General features: G+C 40.8%; 2 protein-coding genes across 2 annotated transcripts in view; one reads left to right on the forward strand and one right to left on the reverse strand.

Annotated features, from left to right (window-relative positions):
- The window catches only part of LOC129245624 (ribonuclease P protein subunit p25), a 45,622-nt gene that overhangs the window by 28,078 nt on the left and 1,606 nt on the right, over positions 1 to 15,938 (reverse strand). The gene's annotated exons all lie outside the window — the stretch shown is intronic.
- The window catches only part of LOC129245625 (tyrosine decarboxylase), a 33,682-nt gene that overhangs the window by 11,386 nt on the left and 6,358 nt on the right, over positions 1 to 15,938 (forward strand). The window contains exons 3-8 of the mRNA XM_054883911.1: positions 284 to 520; positions 597 to 667; positions 753 to 989; positions 1,063 to 1,260; positions 1,487 to 1,701; positions 4,080 to 4,206. Coding sequence (XP_054739886.1) covers positions 284 to 520; positions 597 to 667; positions 753 to 989; positions 1,063 to 1,260; positions 1,487 to 1,701; positions 4,080 to 4,206 — 1,085 coding nt within the window. The remainder of the gene's footprint in view (positions 1 to 283; positions 521 to 596; positions 668 to 752; positions 990 to 1,062; positions 1,261 to 1,486; positions 1,702 to 4,079; positions 4,207 to 15,938) is intronic.

Genomic DNA, 15,938 nt, shown 5'->3' on the forward strand with positions numbered 1-15,938 from the left:
CACCGTCAGTACCTTGCTTACAGCTTGACTATCGGAAAAAATGTTATCAACTCCCTCGCTCCCGCCTTCTCTTAGCTTTTTGCATGCCTGGAGGAACGCAAAGACTTCTGCCTGTACAGTTAAGTCGGGCGTAAGTCTTTGCATATTAATTTGATAGAGGAATTGAACAGATCTGTCAACTGTTACTTGGACAGCTGGTTGGCTGATTAGTTATATCCGTTTACAAAAACACCCGTTACAACCAACTACAGTTAAATGTTTAATTAACTTTTCACACAAATAGCTGAAGCGCCATACGAACCCGAGGAGTGGGATAAGATCATGCAAGATGTGGAAGATAAAATAATGCCAGGTGTCACGCATTGGCAGCATCCACGGTTCCATGCCTACTTTCCGGCAGGCAATTCATACGAATCGATACTGGGCGATATGCTGGGAGATGGCATCGGCTGCATTGGCTTTTCGTGGGCAGCGAGTCCGGCATGCACGGAGCTGGAAACTATAGTGCTGGATTGGTTGGGTATATATTGATTCCTGACTAGAAAACTTGAGCATTACATGAAGTAATAAATATAAATAAAAAAATATTTTTTAAGGCAAAGCCATCGGACTGCCAGACAACTTTTTGGCATTGAAGGAGGGCAGCACGGGTGGCGGAGTTATCCAGGTAAAAAAAAACAAAACACCTGCACTTTTTTTTGCCCGATATATTGCATAGATTTCTCATCAAACACTTCCATTGCCATCCACAGACTTCCGCCTCCGAATGTGTATTGGTCAGCATGCTGGCGGCACGCGCTCAAGCGCTAAAGCGTCTCATGGCTCAACATCCGTTCACCGAGGAGAGTCACCTCCTATGCAAATTGATTGCCTACTGTTCGAAGGAGGCGCACAGTTGTGTTGAGAAGGCTGCGATGATATGCTTCGTGAAATTGCGCATTTTGGAGCCAGACGAAAATGCCAGCCTACGCGGACGCACCCTGAGTGAGGTGATCATTCAAAATCAATAACACTTTTCTTCCTTCAAAAATTTTAGTTGCAATTTTTCTACAACCAACACAGGCCATGGAAGAGGATGAAATGCACGGCTTAGTGCCATTCTTCGTTTCTACGACACTCGGCACTACCGGCTCGTGCGCCTTCGACAACTTGGAGGAAATCGGTCAGGAGTTGCAAAAGTTTCCGTGTGTTTGGCTGCATGTGGATGCTGCCTATGCCGGCAACTCTTTCATCTGCCCTGAATTGAAGCCGCTGCTAAAGGTGAGCAATGATTTTTTTTTTTTTTAATTGTAGTTAATTCGAAAATTCTGCGATTTTTTTATATTTGTTTCTTTTTTCTTGTTCAAAAATTCTGCAATTTTTTATATTTTTTAATTTTTTTCTTGTCCAAAAATTCTGCGAATTTTTTAATCTGCATGTGCGTAATTATTAACCGCGATATTTATTTTTTCCCCGCACTACCAACTAACGCCATTGTTGGATTTAGGGCATTGAATACGCTGATTCATTCAACACGAATCCCAATAAGTGGCTATTAACAAATTTCGACTGCTCAACATTTTGGGTACGCGATCGAATCCGCTTGACATCAGCACTGGTCGTGGATCCGTTGTATCTCAAGCATTGCTACGATGATGCAGCAATTGACTACCGCCACTGGGGAGTTCCGCTCAGTCGACGTTTCCGCGCATTGAAATTGTGGTATGTATGCATGCGCAAATAAAGTTTAAGTACATACACCTGCGTTGACAATAATAGCAGCGCGATGTGTAGCAGAGTTTTTAATATTTATTTATTTTTTATTCCTTTTTTTTTAATAAAATGTACTTTGCACTACACTTAAGCCCCTATAAATCCAAGTTTGAAGTACAAAATTTAAAAAAATTCCTCAAATTTTCATCACAAGTTCAAATTTTGTTATCATAATTTGAAAAAAAAAAGTTTGGCACGCACTTTTTAGACCATTAAATTCCAGTACAATAAAAACCAACGTTTGAAGTGGCTCGTGGAAGTGGAATTCGCGTTAATTTTTTATAAGTTATCAACACTCTTCATCAAGTATTGAGATGTTGAGGGTTGTCCAGCAACACTTTGCACTACAGCAGCAATATTCTCAATAGAACATCCAGTTTTTGGTTTGCCAGCCCTTTTTTTATCTTCGACAGAACCAGTTTTTTGAATTTTTTTCACCAAACTTTGATTTGTCGACGCATTCGGACGATTTTTTCCACAAAAAAAATCACGAACTTTTGGATATGTTGCTCTTAAAGATCGACCATTTTCATAATAAGTTTCAATAGTTTTAAAGCGTTATTCTATCGTATAAAATTGTACATCAGTCTACTTGACAAGTATCAAAGGGTGACATAAAAAAAGAAAGGTACCGTCTAGGATTTTTTCACCACTAACATCTAGGCGTCATTTTTGAAAAATCCTTTATACATTTTTACTCCTTGTATATATGTTCCGCTACGATATTAAACTTCCTTCCGGTAGATCTGCAGGCCAGATACATTGCGCGCAGTGCGGCAATACGGCTGAGCACTTTAAGTAAGTGGTCAAACATAGACTATGGCCACAGTAAAATCCTGGATGGCACGTTGGGGATTCCCGGACAGGTGGACTATACAGTCCCGCCTATACTTGCCATTACAGCGTTCACGACCCTCCTACCCTCGAAGGAAGAGTGGGATCGGGACGAGGTAAGACAGGGCCAGTCCATCCATGTACACAGATGGGACAGGGTGGGCAGAGGTGTATATTCCGAGCATTTGGGGCCCCTTCAGTTTTCGTCTCCCCGACTACTGTAGTGCCTTTCAGGCTGAGCTGATGGCAATAATGAAAGCCGTGACACTGGTACAGTGTGAAGCGATATCTAGAAATAATATCTACATTTTCACTGATAGCCAGGCGGCGAAAAAATTCCTCACAAAACAGTCGACAACCTCCAAAGTAGCGATGAAATGCCGCGCATCTCTTCACGAGACGGCTGAGTCATTTCACCTAATGATAACATGGGTTCCTGACCATTGTGACATTGAGGGGAACTGCAGAGCCGATGGACTAGCGAAAATCGGCCCCAAATTGACCGATGAGTACATAGACATAATATAGATATACCCTTGCAAACATGTAAGCTACTTATCTTTGAAGAAATTGTAAGAGTAGCGAATGAAAGATGACGTAATGATGCCACTTGCAAAATCGTCCGACAGCTGTGGTCGACTCTAAATGCTAAACGCACGGAACTTCTGCTAAAAAGAGATAAGCACAGTCTTAACACATTGATTTCAGTTATAACGGGACATTGCCTAATAGGCACGCATAGAGAAAGGGTGTGCAAACACATCACTTCTGCAGAAGTTGTCTTGAGGAGAAAGAGACGATCCCGCACCTTCTCTGTCACTGTCCTGCTCTATCCATGCATAGAATTAAGGATCTTACAAAAATTTTGAAAAGTACACACTGGTTGAAGGAGAGATAGTGACAAGTTCCCCACGCGGTATCACAATGGGCCATGAGCCTGAGTGTGTCCCACAGTGGGCAACCGCTTCAACCTAACCTAACCTATGTTCCGCTGCGCTGTTCCGTATGTGGCCGTCGCAGCCGAATGCGTACGTGCATGACTACTATTCGGAGAACGTAAGTTTGAATTGCGGTGCACGAAACACTAAAATGAAGAAAAAGTTTTTTCTAATAGCGGTCGCCCCTCGGCAGGCAATGACAAACCTCTGAGAGTATTTCTGCCACGAAAAAGCTTCTCATTAAAACCATTTGCCGTTCGGAGTCGGCTTGAAACTGTAGGTGCCTCCATTTGTGGAACAACATCAAGACGCACACCACAAATAGGAAGCGGAGCTCGGCCAAACACCAACAGAATTGTACGCGCCAATTATTTATTTTTGTTTTATGTTCCGCTTCAATAGCTTCCGTTTAAGATCTCTATCCATATTGAGAGTCTACTAGGAGTATTTACCAAAGATTTTTTTACATATTAAGCGAAAGATTCGACTGTAAATTGGATGTGTGTACGTGCTTTAATTTTTACTCTTTTCTCGTTCCTGTTAATTTCTCAATAGGTTTGTTTTGCGTTCATATGGAATTTCCGGACTACAGAATTACATACGACGTCACATCGAATTGGCCAAACGTTTCGAACAGCTTGTGTTGAAAGACAAACGCTTCGAGATTTGTAATCAAGTCAAGGTGAGTGGCAGGCAGAAACAAAAAATACCAAAAAAAAAAAATTGAATGCGTACAGATCAAAACAAAAGTGGATAAAAAATAAAACCAAAACACAAATTGAAAAATAAAAACCATAAATAATTGCAGTGTAAAAATAATCATAAAATTTAAGTGGCTTATATATGGGTACACATACGGGGATACATACATACATAAGTGTTGGAGTGAACCTGATATGGAAGTATTTCGAAAGGAAAACCCCATGTACATACATTGAAACATTTACAATGACAAGACAAATCTTATTTCGAATCCATATACTTAAAAACAACATTAGGAAGGCTCGTTTTTACAAATGCATCAACTTAGAACGGTTAAACACCTAGATATACACACACATACATATACGTATAATTAGGGAGCATCCCTCTCCACACGAAAAAAAAAATTTAGTACTCTTTTCTATCGAAATTATAAAATCTATTATATTTTAAGGCATCCAAGAAAATATTACGTCCGCAACTAAGTTCCCGCTGTTTGTCATTAGATGTCGCCAGTAGTGGGTGCTAGACGATTCTAACATAACCTAAACGCCACAAATCAAGCTTAGACATATGGTAAACAAACTGTTTCGACACATTAGTGATTTTGTTCTGGTATCATATACTTTTGGTTTTGTGAAAATGTCTGATTTTGTGCCGAATAATCGTCACTTGTGGGAAGTGTTGATTTTTCTCTTTCATTCGAAAAAAACCGCGGGTGAAGCGCATCGAGAGCCACAAAAAGTTTATGGAGATGCTGCTTTAAGTGAAACAACCTGCCGAGATTGGTTCCGTCGCTCCAAAGACGGTAATTTTAATGTTGACGACCGTCCGTGTGAAGGAAGGCCAAAAACCTTCGAAGACGCTGAATTGAAGGCATGGCTCAATGAGGATCCGTGTCAAACGTAAGAAGAGCTTGCTTGAGTATTAGGAGTTACCCGCCAATCCATTTCCAATCGATTACATGCTTTGGGAATGATTCAGAAACAGGGGACTTGGGTTCCTTATGAGTTCAAACCAAGGGATGTTGAACGCCGTTTTTTCGCCTGTGAACAACATCTCCAGCGGCAAAACAGGAAGGGTTTTCTTCTTCGCATCGTGACAGGTGATGAAAAATGGATTCATTACAGTAATCCAAAGAAAAGAAAGTCATGGGGACTGCCCGGACATGCTTCTACGTCGTCGCCTCGGCCGAATATTCATGCTGCGAAGGTTATGCTATGTATTTGGTGGGACCAAGTTGGTGTTATTTATTATGAACTGTTAAAACCAAGTGAAACCATCACTGGGGATCGGTATCGACTTCAATTGATGCGATTGAGCCGAGAAGCGGTCGCAATACGCTGAGTTCCATGCCTCTCCGTGATTCTACAGCATGACAACGGTCGGCCTCACGTTGCCAAACCCGTTAAAACCCACCTGGAAATACTGAAATGGGAAACCCTACCCCACCCGTCATATTCTCCAGATATTGCGCCGTCTGATTATCACCTGTTCCGATCGATGGCACATGGTCTAGCTGACCAGCAGTTCCATTCATATGAAGGCATTAAAAAAATGGCTTGATCCGTGGATAGCCTCAACAGTTTTACCGTGACGGTATACGAGATCTACCAGAAAGATGGAAAAAAGTAGTAGCCAGCAATGGGCAGTGCTTTCAATGATTCACTTGTAACCATTTGTTCAGAATAAAGTTGTATTTTCATCAAAAAAACAGCGAGAACTTAGTTGCGCACCAATATTTCGAAAAATATCAAGACTCACGTGAGCTGGACCAAACTGATGGTAGGTAGGCTAGATGGCAAGACTACCACCACGGGTACACTACAGGTAGCACTAGAGTGCCGTTTCGATAGCGTAATGTAGACCACTACCTGCGAAAAAGGAAAAAAACTTAAAGGCAGAAAAAACATCTACAGCCCTCCAGTGCTGTTGATGTAGTGGATGAGAGGAAATCAATGAAGAAAAAGAGGAGAACTGCCTCAGGTTGTCCCCAAAAAGCACACTAAGGAGCCTCAAGTGCCTAACCGCCAGACCGGATATTTGTAAAAAAAAAGTATTCTCTTTCCCTGCCGGATCTCCTCAGCTTCTGCAATTGAGATTGTACGAAATCCAAGCTTCTCCGCATGAGTTGCGACCGGTGAGCATCGCTATGAGGGGACCAACGAATTGAAAGTACCTCCAAAAATTTTATTATTGTGACTCCGTTGATAAAATTTTTAAACATTTTTTTGCAGACGTTTTAAGCTTAAATTCTATCACTATTCTATATTCCAGTTTGGCTTATCCGTCGTGTGAGATATGAAATTTGCTCACGGGAAGTTCTTGACAAAAAGCCAAGCAAAAGCTCTTCATACAAAAAAGAGAGGACCGTTTTTACTATCTCCTAACCGTGACATTGAGTAAAGTGTGATGCGACTCCTAGCGATGATGATGGAGAAAATGATTCAATTCCTAAACTCGTAGTTGTGTTTACCGAAGAAGGAGAAGTGTTTGGCACTTTCTTTGTAAATGTCCGGGTTCGGCAGTTAGGCGATTAAGACCACTGACAGGTGCTCCTTTCTTCGATAGCCTGAGGCAATGCGCCAACCTAGATGCCATCAATCTTCTCCATTACATCAACAGCTCTGGTTGGCTGTAGTCATTTCACCTACTTACCTATCTGGAGATGATATCTATATTTCCAGTGATAGGCAGGCAGCGATAACATCCGTTTTGTATTCATGCAATGCCGTCCATCTCTTAACGATGGCTTCCTGGTCATTGCAGCATTGAGAGCAACTGCAGGGCAGATAAACTGCCGAGGCCTCACATCAAGTTGCCTAATAAGTCCACAGGCAATGACATACGTAGGTATACCCTGACAGACATATAAGCTACTAATTTTTCAGAAATCATACGAAAAGGGAACGATGAATGGCATAACGAGCTCGTCTGTAGAATCACACGACACTTGTGGCCTCCTCTCAGTACTAAACCCACAGAATCTCTGCTAAGCCAAAATAAGCATAGTCTTAGCACACTGAGTTCCGTTATAACGGAGCACTGTCTAATAGGCAGACATGCCCAAAGGAAAGGCGCGCAGAAACAGTACTTCTGCAGACACTGTGTGGACGAGTAGGAAACGATACTGCACCTTCTGTGACACTGTACTGCTCCGCAGTGTGTCCCATAATGGGCAATTGCTACCTTACCTAAACTACTCTCTCTCTCTCTCTACAAGACGAGGTACCTCCTGCCATCACAAGCAGTTGGCGCACTCGCGTATCGGTACCCACGTCCCTGTTGACAGTTATGATTTCGAGGTTGTAAAAGACTTCGTATACTTAGGAATCAGCATTAGCACCGATAACAATGTCAGCCTTGAAATCCAACGTAGAATCTCTCTTGCCAACAAGTGCTACTTTGGACTAAGTAGGTAATTGAGTAGTAAATTCCTCTCTCAACGGTTAAAACTAACACTTTACAAGGCTCTCATCATGTCCGTTCTAACGTATGGCGCAGAAGCTTGGACGATGACAACATCTGATGAGGCGTCCCTTGGAATGTTTGAGGGAAAGATTTTGCGGAAGATCTCGATCGTAGGCAATGGAGTAATGAGCTGTATGAGCTCTACGACGGCAAAGACTTGGCACAGCGAATAAAGATCCAGCAGCTTCGTTGGCTGGGTCAAGTCGTCCGAATGGATACAAACGCTCCGGCTCTGAAAGTATTCGATGCGGTGCCAGCTGGTCGTAGCAGAGGAAAAGGAAGGCCTTTCTTTCCAGTGCAGAGGATCAGATGGAGAAAGAAACGAATAGCATAAAAAAGAAACAAAGAAGAAAGTCAAAAAGAGAAAGAGAAGAAGAAAGTCAAAAAGAGAGTAGCTTTTAAAATTTCAGTAACCTCGCATACGTCGTTTTACATTATCTTGATACGGGGTTTTGTACTTTAAACGCCTACACATATATATACTCTTATAGGTGTATGTATAACAAAAGAATTTAGAATAATATTGTAAGCTTAGTCGTAGTCATCTCCAAGCTGGTCCATTTGAAAAGAACTCCCATTAACGTATTCTAATCGGATGAATATGAACTTTACACTTAATTACTCTTTACTATTAACTGCTCTGTTCGCTCTCACAGCAGTCGACTCACACTTGCATAGCAACTGCGAGCGATGCGTATGATGTGCGCTGTTAACTGCACTCGCTCTCGCAGTAGTCGACACACACTTGCATAGTAACTGCAAGCGATGCGTATGATCTTTGGTGTTAACTGCATTGGCTCTCATAGCAGTCGACTCACCCTTGCATCGTAACTGCATGTAATGCTTTAGAGTCGTATTAGTCCGGGAGCCAGGAATCGATTTTGGACTGCTTTTTTATACCGTTAAATTCTTGACTATACTTGTGATTTAGCTTTCATGAATAACGAAAGTGAACGTCAGCTGGCGCACCCGCGGTTGGTGTGATTGTGGGAGGGTACGAAGACCGTCAGCCGAAGCAAGAATGTATCATTGCGTTCATACATCTCGGCGGCGCGCGAAATTTTCAATGCTTCGGCTGACGGTCTTTCCACCGCTATAAACGCAGCTGACCATCATTATTATATTTTCATATGTGTCCAAACTTATGTAAAAAAATTTTAATCGGCATAAAGTAGTATTACTTTTTAATTTATTTTACAAGTTCGCCTTTTCAGCTGACGTGTTTTTCCCCCTCTACCGCGCAGCTGACTATTTTTATTTTTTATTCTTCTAATTCTATTCTATTTTTTTTTATTCTAATAAATGTCAGCAATACACAAAAAAAATTTCAGCCGCTATAAAATGAGTTGGTAGAAATTTTTTGTCGACACGTTTCACAGCATCCCACGCACGTACCCACCGCTACTGGATCAGCTGACGGTTGATTTCGTCATCCATTGGATGGCGTCTGCCTTCAGTATTAAAATCAGTCGGCATGAAATGATGAGGTCAAAATGACGCCTGGCTCCCGGACTATATGTGTATAATGTTCGCTAGTTGGACAACAGAGAGCAAGTTCGTTTACGTAGGTAAACAGCTTTCTGCTTAACTTATATATATACTCATAGGTGTAAGTATGTATGATAAGAGCGTACATACTTTGTTAACTTCCGGGACAAGCCTGCCCCAATTAGTGCTGTAACTCTGAATTTTGCGCTACAAATGAGCTTATTAACGATTATTTTCCATAATATTCATATTTTCCACAAAAAAACGGTCTGCCTTAATGTGAACACACTCATACATGCTTAAATTATTGCACATTTTGACTTTTGTGCATGTCGTGTTGTACTTTTCGGATTCTTGTTTTTTTTTTTGTTGGGCTAAGCCCTATTGCTTGCGAGCTTTGCAAAGATGTTAGTTCGGCAATTCATTTAGTCGAATCATTTAAAAATCTATAAAATACCGGCATATGTATTTATGTATGTATGCACATTCGAATGTACGTTTATATGCATGTTCATAAGTATGTTCGACACGCTTAAACAGCATCACTCGACACAACACAAAAACCCGCCTGCATGTCTGGCTGCTGACGTGCATGTCGTCCCCGCGCTTTTGTTCGATGCTGTCACGGCGAAATTGAAGCGTTTTATTAATAGCTTTTTTCGGCAATTCTCTATTTTTATATTACTGTGGTATTTTCATATGCGCAATCACTTTTTGATCGATTGACAGATTGTTTGGCTCGCCAACACTTTGATTGACTGGCTGACTGACTAACCTACTGGCTGATTATTGGGCCGACCGCCTGCCATAGTAATTAAGAGAGATCATACACGTACATATGTAAAGATATGCATATCTGTCTTACGTATAAACTTAAAAGGCAGTCGTCGCTGAAAAAAATCGAAATTATCATGTTCGGTGTTGATTTGTACGAATAAAATGTGAAGGCAATAAAGTAGCGCAAGACACTTGACTCGAGTCAACATTGAATGTTGGACGGGTTGGTGGTAATGCGCAGAGGACAGTGACATCTGCTGACAACCACTTGTTAAACTCAATCATGATGAGAGATGTGAACAACAACCCACTCGGACTCGATTGCCTCCAAACTATACTCAGTGCACTGTTTCTTTGCCGCTCAAAAGTAGTTGCTAAAACATTCTCGAACTTGTTTTTATTTACGACGAAATATAGCAGGAATTGTTTTTTCGAAGGCATTTCAGCATTGGGTAGTTGTTAATGTGTCAACTTCGCGCTGTTTGATTTTTTTCATGCTAATAGGAATGCATTTTTTTCGTTAAGAACCCTCTCTGTAGAAGCAAATCTTCTCACTGCCATACTGGGTTAGGTTAGGTTGAACTGGTTACCCAAAGAGTGGCCGCAGTTGGACGAAGAAATCAAATTCGTCCTTTGTTATACCATTGCGAAGGAAGTAAAATGAAGGAAGACCGATATCACAAAAAGAGAGAGAGGAATACGGAAGGAGGGGAGGGGTTGAGTATATGTGGATTACGAACGTTAACTGAGTTGCGGCTGTGTTAATCGTTTTTTGCTGCTGATGAAGCTCATCAGATTTTTAATATCAAAGAAGTGAAAATGAAAATGCCTAAATTTTAGACCCGCGAGAGCAGGGTAGCTAAGGAGAAAGTGCTGAAAGGATTGCACCTCATCCTCCATACAGCTAACGCTAAAAGGACTCGAGGGAATTTGAAGTCAATATGTCCTATCAGAACACCCACAAATTTCGAGAGCTGTGATTTTGTTAAACCCTTGCCGTGCCATTTAGGTCGACGAAACTCGGGCCCAAGTGTTGCGCGTCAACGCGTGGCAAACAGATCACGACGCACGAGATGTGGCTACAGATAGAAACTAACATTCAATCACGACCCAGGCTAGTGATATTTACGTTTGGCCCGACGATCTATTCACGAGCCTGGCTCGTCATGTTCATGTTTACATAAGTCAGGCTCGCACGGTAAGGGCTTACCCGAAAAAAGATCCCTCAAACATCTCTGATCCAAACGTGGCCAGAGGGATTTCGCAACCTTAGTACTTTATGTATTAGCCCAGCGTTCGTTGAGTTTGTGCGAAGCCCAGCTTTCCAGAGGCAGACCGCAGGTGGTCAAGGCGATCTCAATCCTACACTTGAGCGGGAAAACTACTTCACAGGTCCCTTGTCTGGCAAGCTCATTCCTCTCACAGTTTCCCGCTAAAATTTTGATATTTTTCCAAAGTATGGAAAAAGTCGGAATTCACAGAGAGGTCGTTGGTTCGAATCTCGGTGAAAGCAAAATTAATTAAAACATTTTTCTAATAGCGGTCGCCCCTCGGCAGGCAATGACAAACCTCCGAGTGTATTTCTGCCATGAAAAAGCTCCTCATAAAAATATCTGCCGTTCGGAGTCGGCTTGAAACTGTAGGTCCCTCCATTTGTGGAACAACATCAAGACGCACACCACAAATAGGAGGAGGAGCTCGGCCAAACACCTAACAGAAGTGTACGCGCCAATTATTTATTTATTTATTTTTTTTTATGGAAAAATTCAAAGTTCATTATGCTAGCCAAATCAGGAAAAGATGCTACGCTACCGCCGGCCATCACACAGACCAATCAGCTTACTGCTTTGTGTCTCGAAACTTTTTGAAAAAGTATTTTATATTTAAAACAAATTTAAATTACATAATACCAACACATCAATTTGGATTTCGTGAGCAAGCATTCGGCACGGTCTGGCCGAAAGCGTTTGTTCATAATATAAGAACACCTACCTTCCTTACTGCCTCCATAGCATATTAGTCGTATCTCTCTAACAGAATTTCCTCTCAGCAGAATTTCCGATTTCGGTTGGTGTGTCTCAGCGAAGCGTTCTTAGTCCAACGGTATGGTACGCACTTTGTTTAAATCTTATGATTCATAAGTAGAAATGTATTAACTTCAACATTTGCGCATAAAACCGCAATTATGCACCAAAATAAATGCCGAACACAAGCTTCAAGAGGCTTACAAAACCACTTAAAGATGAGTGGAGGGGGAACTGGCGATTTGAAGTGAAATGCAAGATATTTAAGCTCAAGATATACACATGTTCATCTGTTGTTTGGAATAACGTAACCATTCCCCAAGATAACAACCTTGTCTACCTTGGTACACAATTTGATAGACATCTTACCTGAAAAGGCACATTCTTGCCACATGAAAATACATAGGGATCTTCAAATAATGATGATAGATGATGAAATTAAGAGAAGCAGAGAAATATATCTCAAAAAATTGCAGACCCAGACGAATCTATGTACTTGCATATCACTTCTTCTCTCCGCATTATTTGAAGGCAAAAAGGCATAATTAACTTTTAAGCGATCCAGTCCTTTCTTAGCCAAAGCTACGAATTATTTAAACAATTAAATATTACACGATATTATGTGAAGTATGTGCCATTTGAAGCTACAACTTTGCTCCATCTCTCAGTCAGCATACGGAGTCCTCTGACGAAACATTCGAGTTCTTTTGACTCGATCCATTCATTGAGCCAGTTTGCGATGCGCTCGTAAGAAGTGAATCGCTCTCCAATAAGGGCTGACTGCATTGATCGGAACAGATTGTAATCCGAAGGTGCAATGTCTGGAGAATAAATAAGGTGGGTGGGCAAGATTTCGCAATTCAGTCCCTCTAAATATTTCTGGGCCGATTTAGAAACGTGTGACCTGGCGTTGTCATGCAACAAAATCTGTTTGTCATGCCTACCGTCCCATTCCGGTCGCTTTTCTTTTTTGAGCTCGATTCAAACGCATTAGCTGCAGTCGGTAACGATCGCCAGTGATGGTGTCAGATGGTTTCAGGAGTTCATAATAGACGACACCCTTCTGTTCTCAACAGATGCGCAACGTAACCTTTGAAGCATGAATATTTTTTTCGCTGCAGATGGACCTGGTTCACCTGGCAGGCTCCAACATTTTCGACGCTTAGGGTTATCATAATAGATTAATTTTTCATCGCCAGTGACCTTTTCTTATCTGCCCTTCAAGAAGCATCTCACACCTCACCAAATATCTCTCGACATCCCCCTCTCCTTGAATTGATGTGGCACCCAGTTACCTGCTTTCTGCATCATTCCCATCGCGCGCAAACGATTGCCGACGGTTGATCTGTCAACATCCAACTATTTAGACATATCATCAAGGGTTCGGCATGCGTCTTCATCCAATAATTGCTATAGTTGAGTATCGTCGAGTTTTTTCGGTGCGCCTTCGCGTTATTTACCACTCACGTCGAAATTGCCACTTTGGAAGCGCCGAAACCACTCTTTACAAGTTGTATTTGATGGAACGAGATTACCACAAATATTGATCAATATACGACACGTTTCAGCTGCACTTTTCTTTAAAAGGTAATAATGAAGCCTGACTTCCCACGAATGCTATTTTTCAGGTCAAACGTAGACATTTTTGACGTCAGATAAAAAAGGATATTTACGCTTCAAACGAATATCAATTACTGGGATCCAGTTTTTTTTTATTAACGGTATCTCATTCAATGAAAATGTGTATTCATCTTTACTTGGGAGGCAGAGTAAATTTAAAGCTTTGAAACCGTTTTTTCCAAGGATGATAGATTTTCCATGTTTCCTCTTTAAGTATGGTGAAAAATAGAATTGTGAGGGAAACTTCGACTTCCACGTCACTTGGGAGGTTCAGTCAAATTCTGCACGATTATTTAACAAGTATTCGCACATCAAGGCGAATTGAGTACTGATAGTGGCGCCTTTCCAAAACTGTTACTTTATTTTTCGCGATTTTGACAAGTCTGACGTCAGTTCCCTTTCCTATACAAAACAATCGAACAAAACAAACAAAAGTAGGAAAAACTACTTCTTTTTGAAAATTCAGTGAATGTCTTGTTAGTATTGTGATTTGTGAGATTTAAACTAAACAAAGTAATGAAAACGAAGTGCCGTGTGTTAAATTGTAAAGCGCAAATTCATATAAAACCTCCAAATGCAGTTTGTTTGCGTTTTTATGCGCCAGACGCTGTGGCAAGAAATTGTGTGTGTGCATGGGCGTACACCATTTTGGGTTTACAATCCTTTAAGGAATTGGAAGATCTCGGCTCTGTCGGAATTAAGGAACTTACAAAATTTTTGAAAAGTAGCCACTGATTTTAGGAAGGATAAGAGCAAGTTCCCACGCGGCATCTCAATGGGCCATGAGCCTGAGTGTGTCCCACAGTGGACAACCGCTTCAACCGAACTTAACCTATGAGCGTATACTTTCTTTCGCCTACTCTTCCTCTTCACAAATATTGTAAGTAATTCCCCTTCCTTTTGTTCGTTTATTCATGGAATCTGACGACAAAGCGAATTCCGAAGGCGCAACCAGGTATTCCATCCAAGGCGAATCTATTAAAAGTTGGTATCGGTAAATCAGCTGATTTGTTTTTTGGTTCTTTCGCCGTGTCCAAGGTGGATTTATTATAGGTGACAGCATTCACCCAGCTGAATTTTTCGCCGTAGGCACGGCTTACGTCAAAATGATATGCTTAGTTTGTATGTATTGGTATGTTTACATTTGCATTTACATTTGCGATTGTACGTTGACGTGATGCTTGGACCAAACGCAACAACAAATACATGTAGGGTTTTACTTATATGTGGTTGCTGTCACCTATAATAAATTCGCCTTGGCCGTGTCCGTGTGACTATCAGCCCAGAATGAAACAAGGCAAATTCATTCTACTTTGCCAATACTTTTCTTTAGCAATCAAACGTACAAAATGTCGTTGTTGGTCTAGTGCCACCACCTTAATGAATGGGACTTGATTCTGGCATCTCTTCACTAGGTTTTTCTCGAATTTTAGATTTTTTTGAGTTATGACATTCCTCAAGCAAACGAGCAATATGTAATTCTTCATGTAAAATGTGGAGTTCTCTTTCATCTGAGGTGCCTGTGGTAGCACTAATTTCACGCTTAGTCAAACTTCGATGTTCACAAACGATATAATACACAGCTCAATTGTTTCTGGTGCTGTTGTTTCTTGTTTTTAAATGTTTTTAATGTACATTACGTGGCTTATTTTCAACGCTTGCACGACCGTGTTTAAACTTACTTTAAAGTCCTTCGATATCCTGTTAGAAATGAAGAAGCAGATTCTCAGAGCAGATGTTCTCATAATTTGTTGTTGTTTTTTTTCGAATTTCTGTTACTGATAAACCTTTCAAAACAAAGAATATCAGCTCTCCAAGATATTCAGTTCTTTCCATTGCAAAAACTTGCTTCGATTTGTACACAAGGAATGAATTGACAAGTCGAAGTAAAAATGTTTGTGTGTGCAAATTAAGGATGAAATATTAAAATGGCTTACAAATTTTGATTCATCTACTGGTGTGTCTCTTTCTATAATTTTCAATCACCCGTAAATCTATATCGAGCAAGATGAATCAGTACTCTCAAAAACTTCTCTATCATCCGACTGGGAATCTTCATTTTTTGCGTTTTCTTTTTTATGCTCGCACACGCGAGCTTTCATGTATTAATTTTTTGTGTTGCCCGTGTACTTATTGGCAGATACATACATACATATGTATGTATATACGAGTGTACATGTGTTCACGCATAAATATAAACAAACAAACAACAAAAAACGTGTACCTAATAAAAAAAGTTGGAAAAGTGTTTATCATGAAGAAATTCAACCAAAAAAATGCTTTTTAAGGAAATTGTAAAATTTCGCTATTTTAATTTTACGAAAAAAATACG

This window comes from Anastrepha obliqua, chromosome 4 (genome assembly GCF_027943255.1).
Source record: "Anastrepha obliqua isolate idAnaObli1 chromosome 4, idAnaObli1_1.0, whole genome shotgun sequence".
Lineage (NCBI taxonomy): Eukaryota > Metazoa > Arthropoda > Insecta > Diptera > Tephritidae > Anastrepha > Anastrepha obliqua.